Source organism: Typopeltis vanoorti, chromosome 19 (genome assembly GCF_054136105.1).
Source record: "Typopeltis vanoorti isolate ZY-2024b chromosome 19, IOZ_Tvanoo_1.0, whole genome shotgun sequence".
In the NCBI taxonomy this organism is placed as follows: domain Eukaryota; kingdom Metazoa; phylum Arthropoda; class Arachnida; order Uropygi; family Thelyphonidae; genus Typopeltis; species Typopeltis vanoorti.
This window is the reverse complement of record NC_143567.1, coordinates 4907130-4931620: the sequence shown is the minus strand read 5'-3', so window position 1 is coordinate 4931620 and position 24491 is coordinate 4907130. Positions and strand designations below refer to the sequence as shown.

The window sequence follows — 24491 nt, the reverse complement described above, 5'->3', positions numbered from 1 at the left end:
ATTAAACACTAACTGACAATTCCAAAAAGCGTCACCTAAGTAGCTGGTGTAAGATAACTAAAAAGGTCAATAACTTTCCTAAAAAAAAAAAAAAAAAAAAAAAAAAAAAATGTAATACAATAAAAAGTTAGGAAAGATTGGCTGATTTGTAAAGTACTATCTCCCATAAAGGGGATAGATGTAAGCCGTCGGATCTGTTTAAGTTAGGAGAATGAAGTAGAGTTTCACATGCTTCTTTATAAAGGCGTTCCATGAGAAACTGACTTTTGTGAAGAACTCTTGTCTTTCTCCAATGAACTCTGTGTCTAGTGAAGATGGCATGTTCTGCAAGTCCAGACTTTTCAGGTTTAAAGTATTCAATATAAGATTGGTGGTGTTCTAGCCGAATGGAGGCAGATCTTCCCGTTTGTCCGAAATAACATAATCCACAAGAGCACGGAATCTGGTAGACACCTGGATGATTGAGATGTGGAAGCTTGTCCTTTGGAGAAGCGAGAAAGGTGGAGATTTTTCTAAACGGTCGAAAGGCAACAAAAATATTCAGTGGTTTTAAAATTTTTGCTATACGTTCACTGATGCCTTGTATATAAGGGATGGTAATGCGCGTTATTTCCTCTGTGTTTGAAGAGGGAGACATATTAAATCTACTCAAAGTTCTTTCAATGAAGCAATTCTTATAGCCATTAGATAGAAAGGAAGAAGTTATATATCGTATTTCTTTCTGTAAAAGATCGTCTGTAGAACAAAAGGAGTGGGCCCGATGAACCAGTGTTTTAATAGTTCCTGCCTTTTGACTGGGATGGTGATGAGATTCCGCATGGATATAATGGCCTGTATGAGTCTTCTTTCTATAAACTGAGAAATGTAGGTTACCATCTGGTTGGCGAAGAATTAGAAGATCTAAAAAGGCTAACTGCTTATTTGATTCTACTTCTAGGGTAAACTTGATCCTAGGATGAAATGCGTTTAACTTATTGAGAAATTGTTGAAGTTCATCAGAAGAGCCATTCCATACAGCAAAAATGTCATCGACATATCTGAACCAATGAGTAGGTCTGGGAGAAATATTGTCAAAGATACGTTGTTCAAAATGTTCCATAAAGAAATTGGAGATAGCAGGAGAGAGAGGATTACCCATTGCTGTTCCTTCAATTTGTTGATACAACTTATTTTTAAAAGAAAAATAACCAGAATTTATTACAAAATCAAATAAGTTTACAATGTCTGAAGGAAATTCCTGTTGTAGTAATTCAATACTTTCCGAAAGAGGCACATTTGTAAATAAAGAAACAACATCTAAACTGATCATGATATCAGAAACGTCCAAATGAAGATCTGAAATTTTATTTTTGAAATCCAAAGTATTTTTTATATAAGTATCAGTTCTTCTAGTTGAAGAGGAGAGTAAATTAGATAAAAATTTTGAGATTTTGTAAGTGGGGCAACCTATACAATCTACGACTGGTCTTAACGGAATGCCTGGTTTATGAACTTTTGGAAGACCATACAATCTAGGTGGACGACCGAAGAAGGTTTTAAGTTTTTTCTTTTGATCTTCATTCCATGTAGATACGTTATCTATAAGAGAATTAAGTCTCTTCAATTGACTCTGGGTAGGATCCGATGTAAGAGGCCTATAAGTTGAATAGTCGCGAAGTAAAAGAGACATTTTTCTCTCATATTCCTTAGCATCTTGAATCACTACAACCTTCCCCTTATCAGCTTTCGTAATTATTAAATTATTGTTATTCTTCAGTGATTTCAATGCTTTAAATTCAGAGTAAGAAAGATTAGGACGAGGAGGCTTGGCATGAAATAGAATTTGTGCACATTCAAAACGTAATCTGTTGGCTGTTTTTTGGGATAAGGATCGAATACCCCTGTCTGTGTTATGAAAAAAATCCATAATAGGCACCTTATTCAGCGTAACAGCGAAATCATATCCTTTTGATAAAACAAAACGTTCACAGTCTGTTAGTGGACGTCCGGAAACATTTATGACTACTTTATCTATATCAATAGTATTATTACTGGATCTAGGTAAGCTGACTAGTGATTCAAATTTACGTTTTAGCTTGTCACGAGAATCATTGAAAACCTTTAATTTCTCAGTTTATAGAAAGAAGACTCATACAGGCCATTATATCCATGCGGAATCTCATCACCATCCCAGTCAAAAGGCAGGAACTATTAAAACACTGGTTCATCGGGCCCACTCCTTTTGTTCTACAGACGATCTTTTACAGAAAGAAATACGATATATAACTTCTTCCTTTCTATCTAATGGCTATAAGAATTGCTTCATTAAAAGAACTTTGAGTAGATTTAATATGTCTCCCTCTTCAAACACAGAGGAAATAACGCGCATTACCATCCCTTATATACAAGGCATCAGTGAACGTATAGCAAAAATTTTAAAACCACTGAATATTTTTGTTGCCTTTCGACCGTTTAGAAAAAACTCCACCTTTCTCGCTTCTCCAAAGGACAAGCTTCCACATCTTAATCATCCAGGTGTCTACCAGATTCCGTGCTCTTGTGGATTATGTTATTTCGGACAAACGGGAAGATCTGCCTCCATTCGGCTAGAAGAACACCAATCTTATATTGAATACTTTAAACCTGAAAAGTCTGGACTTGCAGAACATGCCATCTTCACTAGACACAGAGTTCACTGGAGAAAGACAAGAGTTCTTCACAAAAGTCAGTTTCTCATGGAACGCTTTTATAAAGAAGCATGTGAAACTCTACTTCATTCTCCTAACTTAAACAGATCCGACGGCTTACGTCTATCCCCTTTATGGGAGATAGTACTTTACAAATCAGCCAATCTTTCCTAACTTTTTATTGTATTACATTTTTTTTTTTTTTAAGGAAAGTTATTGACCTTTTTAGTTATCTTACACCAGCTACTTAGGTGGCGCTTTTTGGAATTGTCAGTTAGTGTTTAATTTTGTGCTCAATTGTACTGAAGATGCCTGTGACACACAGGCGAAAATTATACTATTAAATAATATTTCTACGTGAGTTTTTCCGTTATTTATTATGTATACATATTTATTGCACCTGTAATGTACCATATATAGGGGAAACAGGATGCACAATTCCTATCAGACAAAAGGAACATAAACAACACATTAAATATAATAATTATGGTGAAGCTTGTCTTTCTGATCATCCCCTGAACACTTTAGATAGAATTGACTGGAAAAGCACCAGTTGTTTACATACCAAAACATGGTATGAATGCAAATTTAAGGAAACCTGTGAAATTCTTATCAACTACCTCAATCTGAACAAAAATGATAGTGCAAAAATCCCAAACATATGGAGGGCACATATTCTACCCACAGAACCTTTCTCCCTAAGAGTTAACTATAAACAAGACTATAGATAATCCAGAATCGTAAATCTAATATAACATTTGTAATGTTAAAAATAGGACATCATTGTTACTTTAAAAAAACTATGTATAAGAAAGAATATTTCTCTCAAATTGTAATTTTATAATTTGTAATTTGTAATTTTATCTGTATTTTGTTTTTCTTTTTTCACTAGAGGTCATGCCAGCAGAATAACCGGTGATCAAATCATTGTTTCTTTAGTTTACTGTGTGAAATGTAACTCAACTTGTCCTTGTATATTTGTATATATTCCAGATGATGATCTTAATATGAAAGTTGAAACGTTGGGAAATTAAAATTATTTATAACACAGTTGTAAAGCCAATAATTTCTAAAATGAATGCTGATCTCCATTCAACACTAAAAGAAAGGATTCATTTTCATACTTATCACTAAGTAATGCACTTCCAATTTCAAATTCTTTGTACTCTCCATTATCTTGAATCATCATGAAGACATCACTATGAACGATGTAGTAGTCAATGAAGCTTTTCTTATTTCTTGTCTTCTGTTCATGTGTACTTCTGAACATCTTTATGCTGGAATATTGTATTAGTAAGTACTAGTTCATATCCTGAGCAGCACCATCTGAAGGTGAGGATTGGCCATTAGGTCAGAAGCTCCAGACAGTTCTCTACATTTCTAAAAGGCAGTGTGTGTGTGTGTGTGGGTGGGGTCTCCTCCCAGTTATTTGACTTTGACCTTTAAGTGTCCTTAATTCTTTTACAGCATTAATAATTTAGTAATATACATTTATTTGCATTCTGAAGGACTACACCCTTCTTATTCATAAAAACATTTAGAAGTTATATATATAACTTAATTAATGAAATCTTATTGATATCTTTATGGAGTTAGATATTGGTATTCATGGTTACGTAATTGGGGTGCTTAAGGGTCAAGGCTGTATAATTGAGAGGAGACCTCCACATAGCCTTTAAAGGAATGCAGAGAACCGACCATGGCTTCTAACCTAATGTCCACTCACCTTCTCGTGGTGCACCCTGTTGGGTATCTACCTGGATACTGAACGAACGAGGATGGGCTGGCAATTTGGGATTTAGCCGACCAAATTGTATTCTTATTGGCTTAAACCAAAATACAAAATGATAAAATTTCATGCTGGCTGGGGTGTTGCCCGGTTAAACAAAGCCCTGTCGTTTTCGCCAGGGCGAACAGTGAAAAGTCAGCTACTGGAACAAATCTGAAAACACATCAGAACTCAACATCACCAGAGTTAAAGATCGATACTATCAACATAAGAAGCCCGAATGGCAAAGAAATGGAGCTAGCTGAGGAATTAGATAAGTACCAGGTCGACATAATAGGGGTGACTGAAACAAAAAAAAGACAAACACTGGTGAGATCTTTCTGAGCAATAAATACAAAATGTTATATCCAGGCAATGACAATCAAGGAAATGAAGGAGTAGCCATAGTATTCAACACTAAATATGAGGCTAATCTTCTTGAATGGCAGTCAGTCTCAAGTAGAGTAATGTGGGCAAATATGAGAACGGGGAACTGGACAATGAGACTTATTTGTGCCTATGGTCCCACAGAAGGTTCTACTAAGGTAGAAGTGGAGGAATTTTTTGAGGCTTTAGAAAAAGCAACTGACACAATGAAAAAGGAAAAGTTGGTCCTTGTTGGGGATCTAAATAGCAGAGTAGGAAATGATTGTCAGATACAAAAATATTTGGGGAAAATTTGGAGAAAAGAGCAAAGCTAATAATAATGGCAAATACCTGTTGGATTTCTGCTCAGAACATGGACTGGTTATTACTAACACCATGTTCCAACATAAAAATGTGCACAAATTCACATGGAGAGAAGAGGCAAGGAATAAGAAAAGTCATTGACTATGTTATTGTTGATGGTGATGTTTTCCCATTGGTTCAGGACACTGGAGTGTACAGATGATTTGAATTTCGAGTGATCAGCATTTAGTCTTGAGCAGGATAAAATTGAATTTCATATTGAAAAGAAGAGCATGTAAGAAAGTTTTAAAGTGAATAAAAGTTGAGCAGCTCTCAGATGTGAACTGTAGACTAAAATACACAAAGATTATTGAAGAAAAAATGAAAGAGTTTGAGAACAGGAACCATAACTTGGAGATTCAGTGGCAAGCCTTGAAGAAAACCCTGATTGATTCAGTCATAGAGGCATGTCCTGAGGTTGTCTGCAAGATAGAAAAATCAGAACTCCATGGTGGACACAGGAAGTTAAAGGGACAGTGAAGGAAAAGAAGAAAGCATATCAAAAGTTCTTGTCAAATAAGTCAGCTTGTGCTCTTAGAGAATACAGTGACAAATGTAAGAAAGCTAAATATTGTGTAAAACTAACTAAACAAAAGTCATGGGAGGACTTTGGTAAGAACATAGAAAATAAATATCAAGAAGTGGCAAAATATTCTGGAGGTTATTGATGAAACTTAGAAATGGAGAAAAGCGTGCTGATTAGGATGATAAAGGTGACGTGAAAACGGGAGAAAAAGATATCCTTGAAGTATGGTATAATTACTTCGAAAAATTGCCAAAAGAAACAAGCAGTGATAGCACAGTGGTAAAAACATATTTTGAATTCATTTAGAACAAGGCAAAAATTCAGTCACTACTTGTTTCTGGTTACTTGCCTGTGGCGAATGGGTGACTGATTTCTGGAACCTTGTATATGTGTATATACAGGTAATGGACAAATAAATGGAAACAGTGACACATTTCAATTAATATGGCATCGGTCTGCCTCAGGTGTCTATTACAGCCTGTATTCTTCGAGGGAGAGACTATGTCAGTGCTTGGAACTCAACTGGAGAAATTTTACACCATTTGTCTGCCAGAAACTGGATCACTTCACTCTTGTTCTTTGGAGGTGGGAAACTGTCTGAGAGCTCTCGTTCCAAAATGTCCCATAAATGTTCTATAGGATTTCTTCTTCTCATCTGCTCATGGCAGGTTGAGTTCCTCAAAGACGAATTTTTGCCATTGTTTTCTGTCTGCTTTTTTATGTAGTTCTATTATGGAGTTTAAATGGGTGCTTTCTTAATGTTGTCAATCCATTTCTTTCTTGGTCTTCCTCTCCTGGGCTGTCCTACAATTCTGCCATTTAATAAGATGTTTGGTGCTCTTTCCTAGTTCATTCTTCAAACATGTCCAAACTAGCTTAGTTGGCTCTTTTTTAGTGCTGTAATTATTGTTTCTTTAAAGTTAAGTTTTTCTCTGACTTTTTCATTTGTTTTTTTTTTTCTGTCCACTTTGTCCTATTGATTTTTCTTAGACATTTCATTTCAAAAGCATTGAGTTTATCCTTCTTTTTTTTTCTTAAGATCCAGCATTCCGAACCATAGAGTATTCTGGGAATTATCTTTGTTTTATATATACCTTTAGTTTGAGTTCTTTGCTTAATCTTTTATTGTTCCATATTTTTGTAGTCTGCCAATTCTTATCCATCCATTACTGATTCTATGTTTTATGGTTTCAAAATTGTCTAGATCTTCAGTGATCATGTCACGTAATAATAAAAAGTAAATCAATTCAGTTACCGAGGATTAATGATCACTGATGATCTATACCATTTTATAACCATAAAACATAGAATCAGTAATGGATGGATGGATAACAAATACTTGTTCTATATCATTATTTCCTATTTTCATTTGGATTGCTTCTATACCATTGATATCACTGATGATCTATACCATTTTATAACCATAAAACATAGAATCAGTAATGGATGGATGGATAACAAATACTTGTTCTATATCATTATTTCCTATTTTCATTTGGATTGCTTCTCTTTTTCTTCCTATTACCATTAGTTTTGTTTTACTAAAATTGATTTTCATATTATATTTGTTACTTATTTGATGCAGCTTGGTGAGGATATTTTCTAATTTTTCTTGACTGTCTGTAGTGATTAGAAATGTTGTCAGCATACTTTAAATGTGTTATATTTCTTCCATTTATTATTCCTTCACACATCTGTAGTCCTGCATCTACTACATCTTTTTGGTACAGGTTAAATAATTACGGTGCAATGGGCAGCCTTGAATAACTCCTTTTTTAATTGTCATTTGATCTGTTTTTATGTTTTTGTATTTCACTACTGTTTGTGTTTCTCAATTGTAATTCTTAATACAATTTATTCTTTATTTTATTCATTAGAATTTTAATGAGTTTTCTTCTATTTATTGAGTCAAAAGCTTGTTTAAAGTCAATAAAACCAGTAAAGTTTTTTATTTTTGTCTTTAATAAAATCTGCTAATCTCTTTAATATGAAAATTGCATCTATGCTTCTCCTATTTCTAAAGTCCCATTTGTAGATTTCTTTCACTGTCATGTTCCACAAACCATTAAATGACCACATTTGCTCGATGATTGGGAGCATTATCCTTTTGAAACGTGGCTGGCTACGTATGAGAAAAGTATCAAAATGGGATGAAGGTGATCACGTACGATTTAAAGATAAAATGCAGCATCCACTTTACTTTCCAGTACAACAAGTGGACCCAAACCATGCCATGTCATCAAAATGTGCCCCACATCATTACAAAACCACAAAAATCTTTCACAGTAGGAAACAAGCACTCTGGCTGGTAAGTTTACTTCAGCTGACACCACACACATTTGTCCATTTGCAGCAAGAACAGGCAAACCAGCCAGAACACACACACAATTGACAGACAAAAAAATACATTATAACCAATAGCTTCATGTTGTTTCATAAGATGGTGCTGTACTATCAATACGGGACGTATGGCTGCTGTATCATCATACGCTAAGTAATTAATTTGCAGCAAAAAAGTGTGAACGCGGGATTCATCATTGGACCAGATGATATCCCTCCACTGTTATGTACTCCTCTACGTGTGATCTTTGTGCCACTGGACGTGATGACGTGTGTTGACGGGTGTAAGGCTTGTGTAAAGCAAACCTGACCATGATATCCAGCTCTGTGTAATTTCCAGTGCAGAATTTTTGTTGAAATGGGTTTCTCATGACCGGTGTCGAAATTTTCACACAGTTGCCAAGCAGTAGTCTGCCTATTTTTCAGGGTACAGCACACCAATGCTTATATGTCCCTCTCTTGCAGTAAGTGCATTCGTATATTATTGCATTTTGCTGATGTTTGTCCTGTCATCTGCCATACTGACATAACCTTAGAGACTGTTCCTCAACTAACATGTGCAATTTCAGCTGTTCTCATCACAGATGCACCTGCCAGCCTGGCTCTAACAATCACACTACTTTCAAAGTCACTGAGGTCCTCTCTGGATTCCATTCTAACATGCAATAAATGTTTGACTTTATGCACACATCCCTAGGAATGCTGGGAGTACATTTGCATATCAACTACACCGTGTTTGGTGCATTGTGGACACTGCATTGCAACTATCGATAACGCGACCTGATAATTCAGTGTTTCTATCTTTTTTGTTGATTACTTATATGTGTGGTGTGTGTTGTTGTAGCAAACCCCTAATCCCTTTTTTTTTTCACATATTATATGCCATAGAAAGTAAAATATATATTTAACACCTCTCAAAAAGAATTAATAGTTCATTTTAGTACATAATGCATTTAATATTTTAATAATTCATATTTTAATGGCTTAAATTTTGTTTATTTCAAGATTAATGGCAAATCTGTTGAGAGTGTGAAATCTGCAGGTGGTGTTCAAGATTTTCTAGAGGTTAGTGGCTCAACTTTAATGCTTCAAGTGTGTAAATGTACACCATGTCCTAATTCACCTCCCACTTCATTTTCAAGTGGACAAAATTTAGAGCATATAGATAGTAAAAAGACATCTAGTCCAGTTAATGGTAAGGATTTTGTTTACATTCTCTAAGGAGTAAGAATTAATCTCTTACTGATATATATATACATTAACTGGGAATTAAGTTCTCTAATTAATGCATATACAATTTTCAAATTAATAATGCTAAGCCTGAATATGTTACATACCCAGAAAATATAATCAATTACAATTAATTTGAATTGGATAATTTGATATGGGTTAGAATTTGATGTATGTCCTATTTCTCTAATGACAGAATATTTTTGTATGCTTTCACTTCACTTATTTTTGAATTATTTGTCATCTGAGCAATTTAGGTATAGGCTTTTTATGTCCTGTTCCTGCTCTGCAGATGAAGTTGATCTTTCCACCTTAATCTTGGATGTCCTCATTCCCTTCTTCCTGCAGGTTTATATTTACAGGATTCTGTTTATTGGTGTAGCCAATTTTGCTGATATTATTCTATTTCTTGTGTGATATTTTTTGTATCTAATTGTTCTCTCATTTCTGTGTTTTTCTTTTTATCTACCCTAGTGAGTCCCAGGAGAGGTCTTAGAAACTTCATCCGTGCTGCTTCCAGTCTTTGTTTGTTCTTTAGTCATTTGTTTTCTAAAATTTCTTTTAATTATGCCATTCATTCTATTGCAAATTTGTAGTCTTGCTATTGAATCAGTATTGTATTGCGAGATTATATTTCCCAAATATTTGAATTCCGTAACTTGTTCTATTATTTTATTGTTAAGCATAATTTTGACTTTTTGAATGTTGTTTCCACACATTGCCATAGTTTTTGTTTCAGAGATTTTCATTAAAAATTTTTTTTGCTATTGCATTTAGATGGTCAGTTGCAATTTGGAGTTAATCTTCTAAATTTGAAATTAGTACTTGATCATCTGCATAATTATTGTATTTAGCTGTATATTATTTGTTAGTTTAACTCCATCTTTGACAGATGTTTTCCATTCTTTTAGGATTCTGTTTATATAAATGTTAAATTAGGATTGGAGATAAGTCATAACCTTGTCTTACTCCTTTATTTATGGTTACAGGTTCTGATAATGTTCCATCCGCAAATTTGATGCACATTTTTGTTTCTCTGTATAGATTTTTTATTGCATTAATTAATTGAGGAGGTATTTTATCATCTTGTAATATTTTCCAGAGTAGATTTCTGTTCAAGTTATCGTACGCCTTTTCGTAGTCAATAAATAGAAAAAAGATTGGACAAATTAAATTCTTTTCTTTTTTTTATGATCTGTTGCATTGTGAAAGAGACATCTGTGCATCCTCTCCCCTCTTCTAAAAACACAATGTTCTTCTAAATAATTTTCTGTATATTTAATTAGTCTGTTTAAAATGTTTGCATACAGAAAAAGGCCTGGGCTTTTTCTATTTCTTGAATTTTTATATTTTTCTAATTCTTCCATTGCTATTTCCTGTCCTCTATCCAATCTGCTTTGGAAATTAGATTATTTCTTAATTGGTCATTTTCTGCTGTTTGTAATTGCCTGAAAATTTTAAAACCCATTCTTTGTGATCCAGTGATATCCATCTCTAATGATTTAACATATTTACTCCAGTCTTCTCTGCGTATACTTCTGGAAAGCTTTCTGACTTCAGCCCGTAGTTTCTTATATTCTATATAGTCAGCAGTGTTTTTACTCTGCAGATAGATTTTAGAAGCTTGTTTTTTCCTTTCGATTAATTCCTTTAAGTTATCATTCCAAGTTCTGAGCCATTTTTTGTTTTTCCTTGAAAAACAAAAAATGGCTCAGGGAAAAAAAAAAAAAAAAAAAGGTGGGGTTGCCACCTTAAGGCCTCCAAACCTGCCTTTTGGGAAGGAAAGCAGACTCCCACTGGCATGAGATGGAAAGAACATAGTATAATAGGAAAGATTCACCCCTAGCCCTTGACTACTCTAATAGCATTGGGGGGAAGGAGCAAGAGGAACAACAAGAAAGAAAGAAGAGTAGGGACCAGTCTACAGATTAAACTACGTGAAGTAAGGTACGGTCCAGCATCAGGTGCCTTGGGTTGGCCGCTCCCATATTCACTAAAGTGAGACCTTAAGGTATTTGAAATATTCTTTTTCGAATATTTTCGAAAAATTTAATTCGAATATGCAACCACTCTTACTGACTATCCGGTTTTAGTTTTAAAATTGACACTGTAACAACTCGAAAAGAAAATATAAAAGTCATCTTTTAACCTGAATTGCTTGCTCTCTCTCTCTCTCTCTCTCCCAAAAGAATGAAAGCAAGAATGAAAAATCGGATTCATTCTGATAAAAAAAATAATTTGTTGTATTATATTCAGTTGACTGCAGATGAATACTGCGTTCAAGCTTACTGCATTACTTTCAAAGATGTTTTTTATATGTTCAGTTATTTTGAAATATTGTTAACTTTTGATCAAATAATTATAATATTAACTGATTCCATTAATTTTTCCATTTAATTGTGTTTAATTCAAAATTCTATGATATTGTAAATAAAAACAAAATGAAATTTTTTTTTTATACAAACATTAAATGCTGAGCGACTTGCTGAATTAATAGATTTAGAAATATTCAGTATATATTTAAACTTATAGGTAATTTAGTGAAGTAAATATAACTCTCTCGCTGGCCTGGTTGGCCGAGTGGTTAGCATACCTACTCTCTGTTCCAACAGGTCATGGGGTTAAATCTTGCTGTGGGCATAGATATTTGTGATTGTCTTACTTTGCATACTGCTATAACTTTTGATATGGTGCGGTATGACGTTTGCTGTCCTTGCACCATTAAAACCGTAATATGCTTCCCTCCCCCTCCTTTTCTCTCTCTCTGCCCCACCCACCCTTTCTTTTGTATATATATTTCAAATTACAGTATATGTCGGCATATAGGACGACTCTCAAATACTACAGAAAACCCCTCAAAATCATTGGTCGTCTTATACGGAGAGTATAAAAAGGGAAGCTTAATTTCTTGGATGAACATTTAGGTAGTTACAATATATCATTATATAAGAAAATAGGCAGTGTTTATAAACAAATCAGATTAATTTTTTTACATAAATTTATTTAAAATATTACAATATTTTAAAAAAACATAATTATTAACCTCAATTTTCATGTTAATTTTCTTCATCAACTGTTGAAAATAGTTCTTCAGATTCATTGTTTAAATGATCATCATATGGATCCCAGTTTGAATCCGGTGAATTGATTTAGTTTTCATCATCATCAGTATCCCACAACAGATCATCTTTCATACCATCCATAAGATTAGAGATACCACACTTTTTGAATGATTTTATTACAGTCTCTACTTTTACTTTATTCCATGCTTTGATCACAAAATTGCACAACATATCAAGTGATGCAGTGTGCATAGATCCATGTTTGTAAATGATTTTTCACCAGTAAACATCCAGTTATTCCACTTTTCTCGCATGTGATCTTTAAATGGTTTGTTCAAGCAGACATCTAGTGGTTGCAATATAGAAGTTTAAAATCCTGGTATAACAGCAATTTTTGTGTTATTTTTTTCTACAAGACTTAGTATTCTCAGTTAAATGATTACGAAACATATAGTATGCCCACACTTGCTTGAGCTTCGCTTGGCTTTGTGCTAAGAATAGTCGATTCATGCTGAAGGGGAGAAAGAAATAAAAGATGTACAAATTGGTCACAAATACGTGAAATCACGTGCTTTATAGATAAAATTGTCTGACTGTTATACAAGCAAAATAGTTACCACTTTAAAAACTACAATGATCATAAAAGAGAAGTTAATTTTCCGACGTGTAATAATAAACAACTCATCCCACAAACACTCATGAACAGTTCTGCTCATGTCAACAGCAGGAGAATATGCAGAAGTGTCGAAGGATCTTGTATCTGTGGGCGTACAATATCCCATACCAATAAACTGCATTTCTTCATTATACCACCTGGTCGCATGTTCCACACATTATTTATCCATAATCTCACCCCATTTTTGTCCATCCATCCTTTTTCGTGAAAATGTACAAAAACACCTGAAGGAAATTTTATCTTAGGTTTAGTTTTATGTTTGAAGATGATCATTGGTTTTAACTTGGTTCCATCAGCCAAACATGATAACACAACCGTAAACCTTGTGATTTTCATTACCTGTATTCTAAACTAGAGCACTCTCACTACCTTTAGACTCCACTGTTTTGTTGTTTACCATATCAAAGCTCATAGCAGTTTCATCCATATTTCCAGTATTTGGCAATAGAAATTTATGTTCTTGTCTCAACTGAATAATAAATTTATGGAAACTAGTAAGTTTGTGGTCAAGATCTGCCGGTAGTTTTTTGAGCAATTTTCGTTTTTTGTTGTATTACCAGATTTTGTTGGTTCATGAAACAATTATACACCATCCTGAAGTAGCTTGAAATTCTATACTTTCATCTGGATTCAATCTTGACCATTTTAGTGCATATGCTTTAATCATATTTCTTGTAACAAGATAACCATTCTGCCTTTGTTTGAATACTCATTCTGCATTGTGATTTTCCAGTTGCGGCCATTGGGTGATCCCCGTTCTCATTGCACATTTTTTCTTTGGCAATTTTTTTAAAATATCTTCTTTCTTCCTTCATTCTCTTACCATCTTCTCGATTATGGCAAAATTTCTTGCAGCAGCACAATTATTAGTTTGGTTTGCCATTTCAGTTACCCTTATTTTAAATCTAGTTTCATACTTTCTTCATTTTGTTGCTGGTTCCATGATTGTAGATGATAACAATTTTAATAATCCTAAAATTAAAAAAAATATTCCAAATTAATAATTAATTAAAATTGGGGCTAATCACTTTTAATTAGGATTATTCGCATAAATACTAAATCTCTGTTATGCAAAAAAAAACAGATATAACAACAATACCTAACGTTGTATTAATACAAAAAAGAAGAAATTAGAGTTATCTTATACAACCCACATAAGCTTGAAACCTAAAAATAGCCAAAAATTTAGGTCCTTTCTATAATCCAACATATACAATATATATAATTTAATGATTAATGATCAGCTAAAATTCAGTTTCTTTTTTTTCAGTTGTCAAATTAGATTTGCTTTATTTGCACCATTGAAAGAAAACTGCATTTGATATTTGGTTCAAGTACATCTTAGTAGAAACAAAATTTGTCAGATGTTGGTTAGCTGTTGCATATGTGGATAGATTTGTGAGAGGATGCGGGAATTATTGATGCCAGATTGGACAAACAATAGCCATAGAAGTTTTTATAGATAATGTTAATTGTGGAGATTTAATAGACAAGACTAATAAGAAAGATATATTAATCGTGAACTGGGCAGTTCACCCCAGGCATGGAGGATGTGATGGGCAGGTTTGGAGTTGACAACAGAAATGAAAGAGGAGAAAAAATACTAGAATTTTGTAAAGCAAATAATCTATTTATTTGCAATACCCTTTTTTTCCATAGACCTTCCCACAAATACACAGACCTCACAAGATGGTACAACGAAGAACTGTATTGATTACATTTTAATCAAAAGTAACTGGAAATCATCAGTTCAAAATGTTAGAACTTTAAAAACTCTTGATTTCGACACTGACCATGAACTGTTTGTGGCGAAAATAAAATTAAAATTTAAGTACTGCAAGTCACGAGCTTTTATCAACAAAATGGGCATGTCAAAACTGAAAGAGAAATTTGTGCAAGACAACTATCAAACACTAATAGGAAATGAGATCAGATGATTAACCTATGATAATATAGAAAATACACGGAATCAAGGTAAAAAAATTATTATAAATACTGCACGAAACATACTTTTGGAACAACGGCAAGACCAAATCATGAATGAATAACCTCTGAAATTTTAAATACTTTAGAAGAAAAAAGAGCAGCAAAGCATATATTAAATATAAAAAATACAGAAGAAAATAAACAACATTATAAGAACCTTAAAAACAAAATTAATAAAATGTGCATATCTGCCAAAAATGATTGGTTGGAAGAAAAAAGTAAAACTGTGTGAAGAGGCTAATAAAAGAAATAACAATAAAACTGTATATAAAATTATAAACAATTAACTAAGATATATAAAGATAAAAACAATCTAGAAACTGGATCAATACAAAATATTAAAATAATCTAGAAAGACTATTATCAAACATTATTTCAGAAAGAACATGAGGAGGAAAGTGTAACAGAAGAGATGATATATGAAAAGGCACCACCCATAACTGCAGCAGAAATTATAAATGCAATGAACCAAATGAAACTCTCGAAAGCTATGGGCAAAGATGAAATATCTATAGAACTATGGAAATATGGTGGCAATGGAGCCATTAACTTCTTAATGAAATTATTTAACCAAATTCTTTATACTGGGATAATCCCAACTGACTGGAAAACAGGAGTTATTATACCAATTCATAAAAAAAGGAGACAAAAGAATATGTGAAAATTACAGACCCATAACACTCTTAAATCATAGCTATAAACTATTCATCTGAATTATTCAAAAGAGAACACAGGTGCATACAGAAAAAATCATAGAAGAAAATCAAGTAGGATTCAGGCCACATAGATCCACTATAGACCACATCTTCACCTTTAATAATATAGCAGAAAAATATTGAAAATACAACCTGCCCATATACTGTTGTTTTATAGATTTCAAGCAAGCCTTTGATTCAGTTAATAGAAACAAATTGATTACCATTTTAAAGAATATAAGAATGAATTCAGATATTTTAACATTTATTACAAATTATTATGGAGACACTAAAGCTTTTGTAAAAGGAACAATATTAAAACTAAGGATTTCAAAGTTGAGAAAGGTGTAATGCAGGATTGTTCTCTTTCACCTCAACTCTTTATCATCTTCCTAGAAGTCTGTAAAACCATAGTTGATGAACCAGGTGTAAAAACCAATGGCACCAACATTAATCACATCAAATACGCTGATGATTTCATTATCCTACCAGATTATAAACCACAGAAAAAACTATCATCATCAAATTCCCGCCATGTACCCTCAAGGGGTGTACAGGATATGATAGTACTATATGAAGAAAATTACATCATTACTAACTTCCTATCTACAGTTTTCCTCCAAATCAGTCTGTTACTTGTCAAGGCTTCAACATTATCAGATCTTATATTTCTATCGTCTAAGGCACTTTGTACCATATCAATCGACCTATATCTTGGTCTTCCTCTGGGTCGTTTTGCTGCCAACCTGGCAGAGAACACTTGTTTTTCTTTCTTTCTTCGCCCATTCTGTTTAAGTGACCATACCACCTGAGATTAGCTCTGCTAACGCATTCCTGGATGTTGACAATGTCAAGTTCTTTCCTAATATCCTCATTTTTAATATGATATTGCCAATGATGCCATCTGTTCATGCCTATAATCTTTCTCAGGACTCTCATATCTGCAGTCTCTAGTCTTTGGCCAAGTGTTTTACTTCTGACCCAGCTCTCAGATCCGTAAGTTAAAACTGGTTTGAACACTGTCTTGTATACAGCTAATTTAGTGTTCTGACTAATTTCTCTCTTATTCCATATGAATTTATTCAATTGACTTCTTACCATACCAGCTTTGCTGATTCTGTTGTCTATTTCTATATTTAATTTACCATCTTCAGTAAAAATCGTGCCTAAGTAGCTGAAACGTTTCACTTGTTCCACAGGTTCTCCATTCACAACACAGTTGACATTTTCAATGATTCTGCCTTTTCAATGATAATGTGATCCATATAGATAATGAATAACAGAGGGGATAATATACATCCTTGTCTCACACCAGATTTAACATTAAACCATCTTCCTGTACTTCCTTCAACTCGAACTGCCGACTTACAACTCAAATAAAGACTACGTATTGCTTGATATAATGCCCCATTGACACCATATAACTGTAGCGTATTGAATAGCTTCTCTCTTGGCACCTTGTCATATGCCTTTTCCAAATCGACAAAACTTAAATACAGATCTCTGTTATATTCCCATGCTTTCTTGACTATTTGTCGTAAAGTGAAGATCTGATCCTGACAGCCTCTATTTGGCCTGAATCCAGCTTGTTCTTCACCAAGCTTTTCTTCCACAATTCTTCTCAACCATTTCTCAAGTATACTTGCATAGATCTTGCCAGGAACACTCAGTAGGGAAATACCTCTGTAATTCTCACATACAGTTTTATTTCCCTTTTTATATATGGGTACTATGAGAGCTCTACTCCAATCATCGGGAATTTGTCCCTCTATCCAGGATTTCTGAACTATGCAGTGTAGCCACTGTAAGACGCTTATACCATCATACTTCAGCATTTCTGGTCGAATATCATCTACCCCTGCTGCCTTTCCACATTTCAAGCCTTTGATGGCTTTTTCTACTTCAAGTATGGATATGTATTCCTGACTGCATGCCTGGTCAGTGTTTTTTACCACTGTGCTGTCATCACTGCTTGTTTCATTTAGCAGTTTTTCAAAGTAATTACTCCATACTTCAAGGATATCTTTTTCTCCTGTTTTCATGTCACCTTTATCATCTCTAACTCCTTTTACAGCACTCTTCGTCCATTCCTAAGCTTCTTCAACAACCTCCAGAATATTCTTGCCAAAGTCATCCCATGACTTTTGTTTAGCTGGTTTTACAGAGGGTTTCGCTTTCTTATATTTGTCTTTGTATTCTCTAAGAGCAAAAGCTGACTTATTTGACAAGAACTTTTGATATGCTTTCTTCTTTTCCTTCACTGCCTCTTTAACTTCCTGTGTCCACCAGGGAGTTCTAATTTTTCTATCCTTGCAGACAACTTCACCACATGCCTCTCTAGCTGAATCAATCAGATTTTTCTTCATGGCTTGCCACTGAATCTCGAAGGTTTGGTTCCTGTTCTCAAACTCTTTCATTTTTTCTTCAATAATCTTTGTGTATTTTAGTCTACAGTTCACATCTGAGAGCTGCTGAACTTTTATTCGCTTTAAAACTTTCTTACATGTCATTCTTTTCAATATGAAATTCAATTTTATCCTGCTCAAGACTAAATAGTGATCACTTCCAATTTCAAATCCTGTGTACACTCTAGTGTCCTGCACCAGGGAGAAAACATCACTATCAACAATAACATAGTCAATGAGACTTTTCTTATTCCTTGCCTTTTCTCTCCATGTGAATTTGTGCACATTTTTATGTTGGAACATGGTGTTAGTAATAACCAGTCCATGTCCTGAGCAGAAATCCAACAGATATTTGCCATTATTATTAGCTTTGCTCTTTTCTCCACATTTTCCCAAAATATTTTTGTATGTCTTACAATCATTTCCTACTCTGCTATTTAGATCCCCAACAAGGATCAACTTTTCCTTATTCATTGTGACAGTTGCTTTTTCTAAAGCCTTAAAAAATTCCTCCACTTCTATCTTAGTAGGACCTTCTGTGGGACCATAGGCACAAATAAGTCTCATTTTCCAGTTCCCCATTCTCATATTTGCCCACATTACTGTACTTGAGACTGACTGCCATTCAAGAAGATTAGCCTTGTATTTTGTGTTGAATACTATGGCTACGCTTACATTTCCTTGATTGTCATTGCCTGAATATAACATTTTATATTTATTGCCCAGAAAGAGCTCACCAGTTTTTGTCTTTTTTGTTTCAGTCACCCCTATTATGTCGATCTGGTACTTATCTAATTCCTCAGCTAGTTCCATTTCTTTGCCATTCGGGCTTCTTATGTTGCTAGTACCGATCTTTAACTCTGGTGATGTTGAGTTGGGGTTTGTTTTCAGATTTGTTCCAGTAGCTGACTTTTCGCTGTTCTCCCTGGTTCCCTGGCGAAAACAACAGGGGCCTTGTTTAACTGGGCGATGCCCCAGCCGACATGAAATTTTGTCATGTTGTACCATCATTTTTTATTTTGGTTTAACCAATAAGAATACAATTTGGTTGGCTAAATCCCAAATTGCCAGCCCATCCTCGTTCGTTCAGTATCCAGGTAGATACCCAACAGGGTGCACTACGAGAAGGTGAGGATTGGACATTAGGTCAGAATCCCTGGCCCTGGTTCTTCGCATTCCTTTAAAGGCTATGTGGAGGTCTCCTCTCAGTTATACAGATTTGACCCTTAAGCACCCCCTATGGTATGAAAATAAATCTTCATAAAACAAAAATAATGAAAATAGGTAGAGAAGAAGAAAATATTTCTATAAATCTTGAAAATCATCCGTTGGAACAAGTTAATGAATATGTTTATCTTGGCAGTCTCATTTCCAGTAACTTCAACAACATGGAAACAGTAAAACACAGGCTAAACCTTAGTTGGACCAGTATGAATAAACTAAATAAAATATGGAATTATATAAAACAATTATCATCTCCTTGGCTACATATGCTTCAGAAGCCTGGAGATTAAATCAACAACCAATCAAGAAACTTTAAGCATTTGAAATGAAATGCCTCAGAAAAATCAACAACATCCACTGGATGCAACACAAGACCAATGATCAAGTCAGAATAGATTTAAACTTCCCAGATGATATAATAGATATAACCGTTAAGCATCAGTTGAGATGGTTTGGTCACATTCAGAGAATGGCCCTTCATAGATTGTCATATTTAGCTCTGAATGGATATATAGGAGGTAAAAGGCCTAGTGGCAGACCAAGAAGTACTTGGATAAAGTTGCTGAAAGAACATTCCCATCTGCCCAGCTATAGAGTCATGACCGAGATGGCCAAAGATCGTGATAAGTGGAGAACCTTTCTTCTTAGTGGACTCAACCCATTACCAAGCAGATGAGATGATGACGAATTGTGCAGATGATGCATATTTAAAAGTGAGTGGTGTGTATTAGTGAGACAGTAATTGTCAATCAATCTAACTGCTCTTTTCTGTATAGAATCCAGTATTTTCAGGGAACTCTTAGAGGCATCACCTCAAATATGAGAGTAGTATTCAGTGGTATGGATTTGCAATTTGTGTAGGGTTAGGAGCTGTTTGAAGTTTAAGTAATTCCTCGAGCCAAAGAGAGAGAGCCTAATTTTTTGTATGCAGAGGAAGCGGTATTTGTGATTTTTTGTGTCAAGAGAGATTTGAGGTTAGAGTTATTCCAAGAAGATGAATCTCATCCTGAATCAAAATTTGAGTATTGTTAAGGGTAAAATTGGAAGAACATGGTCCTATTTTATGTGAAAATTGCAGAGCTGTGTTTTGCTAGCATTGAAGTAAGTTACACGGTTATCCAAATCCCATTGATGAATGTTTTGAAGATCAGAATTTAAGGTAGTAAAGAGAGTTCTGGAGGTTGTGATGATGATTTGTACTTTCAAAGTTTGTCGAATGAAAAGGAGCACAGAACATTAGCAAAACTTTGCACCGAAATGGTAGTCAATTGGAGTAGATTGTTTATATGGGTGGGTGAAAGAACAGTCTTATGGAACCCCAGCATTAGTTGTATAGATGGAAGATAAGTAGTCCTCTACCACTTGAAGTGAGATTTCTGCTAGAAAGTTTGCTACCTAACTGGTCGGGGGGCAGACTGAATGATGGAGGTTTTCTTAATAGATCTTTGTGCCAAAGTCAGTCAAAAGCCTTGGAGTATATCAAGAGCAGTTACTTGAGATTTGCCAAACTTTTCCATGTTTGTCCCAAGATGGATGACTTAGATTAGTAGATCTCCTGCTGATCGACAATGATAGAGTATCCATATTGTTTGCCATTTATCAGATGAGAGTCTTCAAGGTACCATAGGAGTTGGCTGTAGATGGTTATTTCTATTACTTTATTAGGAAGAACTGAGATGAGAGAAATTGGACAGTAGTTTGAAAGTAAAGATTTGTTACCCTTCTTAGCAGTAGGTTGTATATGGACCGCAGGATAAATACCAAAGGAATAAGAAAGTGTAAATACTCTTGTTCTTATTTTTAATCTCTTAATCTTATTCTCACGATATTCCTTCCATATAATCTTCTTATTAATCTCTTGCCTAATAAAGTTGCACATCCATTTCACTCCCACTCTGTTTGTTGTTTGAACTCTAGGGATATATTCAATCACTGCCTCATTTAAGCATTAAAGATTGTCATGCATTGTGTATATCTTTTCCATTCAATAACTGATACCATGGGATCAAAAATATATTCTTCTTTTATGGTTGAACTAAGTCTGTGAGAGATGAATCATTGATTAGCTAAGCTGTTCTATATTGAAAAGCATCAAGAATTTCTTTTGGATGGTTTTTAGCACACCACCACCCCAAATGTGAGAACAGTATTTATGGATTGTGCAGATTTGGGATTTGTACTCAGTTAATAGGTGAAAAGTAATAATTTGACTACAATGCAAACAGGACACCGTGTTTTTTGAAGGATTAGGAAGCTACATATGTGAAGAATTTGATGTGAAAGGTTAAAGATAAATGCCAAGATGATTACAATTGTACTCAGGTTTAGATACCTCCTTGTATCTAACATTGGTGGGCTTTATACATATAAATGTGCAAATTTTCTGTCCTACTGGCTTAGAAGTCAGGTACAGTAGTATGGAATGTATATTCATGCCTTCAGATCAATACTTGATATATTTAGTAAATGAATCGGAATAATATCAGAACAATTTCAGAATAATAATGGACTGAGGGTGGAAATGCTTTTGCTAGGAAAGAGTTAATGTACTGTATTAAAAGACATAATGTGAATACGTATTCTATCTATCTATCATACCACAATCAGAATTGCTAATTCAGCATGAAAGCTGAAAAAGATTTAAATACCCTATGTGGGCTAAGGATTTTATTTCTATTTTATTAATTTAATTTAATTTTTGTATTTTTAATTATTTTTTACATTCTTTGAAAACTCTGCTCTAGAAATCAAATGTGCAACTTTTCAGAAAGTATGGCAGAAGTTTCACCAGGTGATGAAATTCATCTCTCACCTAATATCACAACAATCACAAGCAGGTATGTTATCCACTCAGCTAACCAGGCCAGAAGTCATTCCCCGCTTTATATAAAAAAAACACACTCACTTCATAAAGAAAAGTTTCTTCATAAACGGAATGTCATGCTTATCAATGAAGATTTTTTTTAGTCAGTTTATACATATTTATTATCTTTTACAACTGTCTGAATATTGCATGATATAATTCTTTTACCAGACAGATTTCCTCTTAATATTATGACTCTTTTGCTCATCTACTTGGTTCTGCTTATTTCATGTGGCGAAATAACTTCTATATATAAAAAGAAGGAATGGTCACTTTTGCCTGTATAGCCAACCTGTAGTGGAATATTACCAACAATAAGCTCTAGATTCAGCCTATTCTGAAACTCAGAGTTTGGCTGAGGTATTTTGATACCATATAATAACTACAGCAGGAGAACATTCAGCAGTATTCTTCACAGGAATACACAAGAAGAAAGAAAAAAAAAAAGAGTACATTAAGGCCATAGTTATTCCTTATATTAAGAGAATATTTGAAAAAAATGCTATAATGTTATATAAGTGTTAATGCTACATTTAAATGATTGATAAAATTAAAGGGTTTGCTCAATTCCTCCAAGGTTCACCATCTTCTCTTTGCTTTCATACATACTAAATTGAGTGCACCTATAACTTACCATATTCAAGGGAAACAGGACACATAAGCCCAAAAGAATAATACATATGATGCACAACATTTCTTCGTTATGGAAAATCGGGCCTTTCTGATTTTGCACTTGAAAAATGCACACAGAATCGATTTCTTTACGTTGTACCAAAACCTGATACCCAAATATTCAAATTAGCCTGTGAGATGCATATCCATCATCAGTGTCCTTCCCAGAAATTTTTATTAGCCGGGTGGAATGAAGCATTAGCCGGGCGTACAAATATTTTGAATGAGTTAAGAAAGACCCTTTTTCATAACAAATTGAAATAGTAATTTTATTAGAAATTATTTCAAACAAGGATAATATTTTATATAGTAATTATAATAAACAAGACTAGGATTTTTCTTATTTTCTCATTAAGTAATGAAAAAGCTTGTAATGCTCACAGCTTAAAATTCTATGCATTAATTCTTCTCTTCTTCTTAGAAGTCCAGTTCTCAGCAGCTTTTTCGTAATTAAAATCTGTTGGATCTGGTCTCTCCAGTGAAATCAGCATCAGATTATTTAGTGTTCTGACTGTTGGGATTCCTCATACATGTTTTTATCCTTTTTAATGCAGAGAAACCCCTTTTACATTCAACTGTGCTCACAGGTATGACCAGTCCAACAGCAGCTAGTTTTGCTAAATTTGGAAAAGACTCTTTGAGCTCAGATGTTGCTGCTAATTTCAGCAGTATTTGTCTTGGATCTAGATTTTTGTATGACTGTCCATTAATCATTTTTGATGCGACTGCCCATTCTAGTTTAGTACTTTCATAGTTTAAAACTGCAGGACTTCCATTTCTAGAATAATAATCAAAAAGAATCTTAGAAGCCTCACGTTGATCATGACGTTCTGCATTGAAGTCTTGAAAAGCAGGAAATGATTGGCATATGGAAATCTTGCTTCTAGGTGTTTAATAACTGTGCCTATGTATTTATCATATGTTGTAGTCTTAAACATAATAACATTAGAATCTGAATAATCAATGTGAAGGTCTGACCATTCACCTGAAAGATGCTGGTGAAGATTTTGAAAATGACTGCCAGGAGTGTCTTTCAATTCCATGATGGATAGTTTTCTGGTTTCTAAGACTGACTCTATTTCAGTTAAGTTAACATCTTGCCTTTGCCATGATCTAGACAAGTTAGATAAATGCAGTAACACATCTGAAAGCATCATTAGTGAAGCTACGAAATTGTATGTTCTAATATATTTACTTCAGCTGTGATATCATTTCGTTCGGTGACCTCTCTTTCCAATGCAGCTATAGCACTCGCCATGCATTCTCTTAGAGACTGTATTGCAGAATCATGAAACAGCCATCTAGTGTCACTAGCCATTTTAAATTTAATCTGAGGACTCTTCAGTATATTTTGGATTTGGGTTAAACCAGCCATCCTGACTGAGGAATTTTGGAAGAAGAAAAATAATTGCCTTAAGATATCATTAAACCTGACTAAATAAGGCACTTCAGCAGCTGCTTGGGCACTAGCAAGAGCCAGTTGGTGGTTTACACAATGACAGTTGACCATGAGTCCATCTGTTGTATCTTTGAGCAGTTTTGCAACTCCCTTTTGCTTTCCAATCATGATAGATACTAGGCCCACCAGATTACAAGTTTTTAAGCCTAGACTGTCAAGGGTTTCAATTACTTTGTTAATTATGGTCTCA

At 34.2% G+C, this 24491-nt stretch overlaps 1 protein-coding gene across 1 annotated transcript in view; it reads left to right on the top strand.

Moving 5' to 3' along the window:
* Dlg5 (MAGUK family member discs large 5) overlaps window positions 1-24491 on the top strand; it is a 440912-nt gene that overhangs the window by 196258 nt on the left and 220163 nt on the right. The window contains exons 16-17 of the mRNA XM_090409542.1: window positions 9035-9197; window positions 23397-23419. Of these exons, the coding sequence (XP_090265668.1) occupies window positions 9035-9197; window positions 23397-23419 (186 nt within the window). The remainder of the gene's footprint in view (window positions 1-9034; window positions 9198-23396; window positions 23420-24491) is intronic.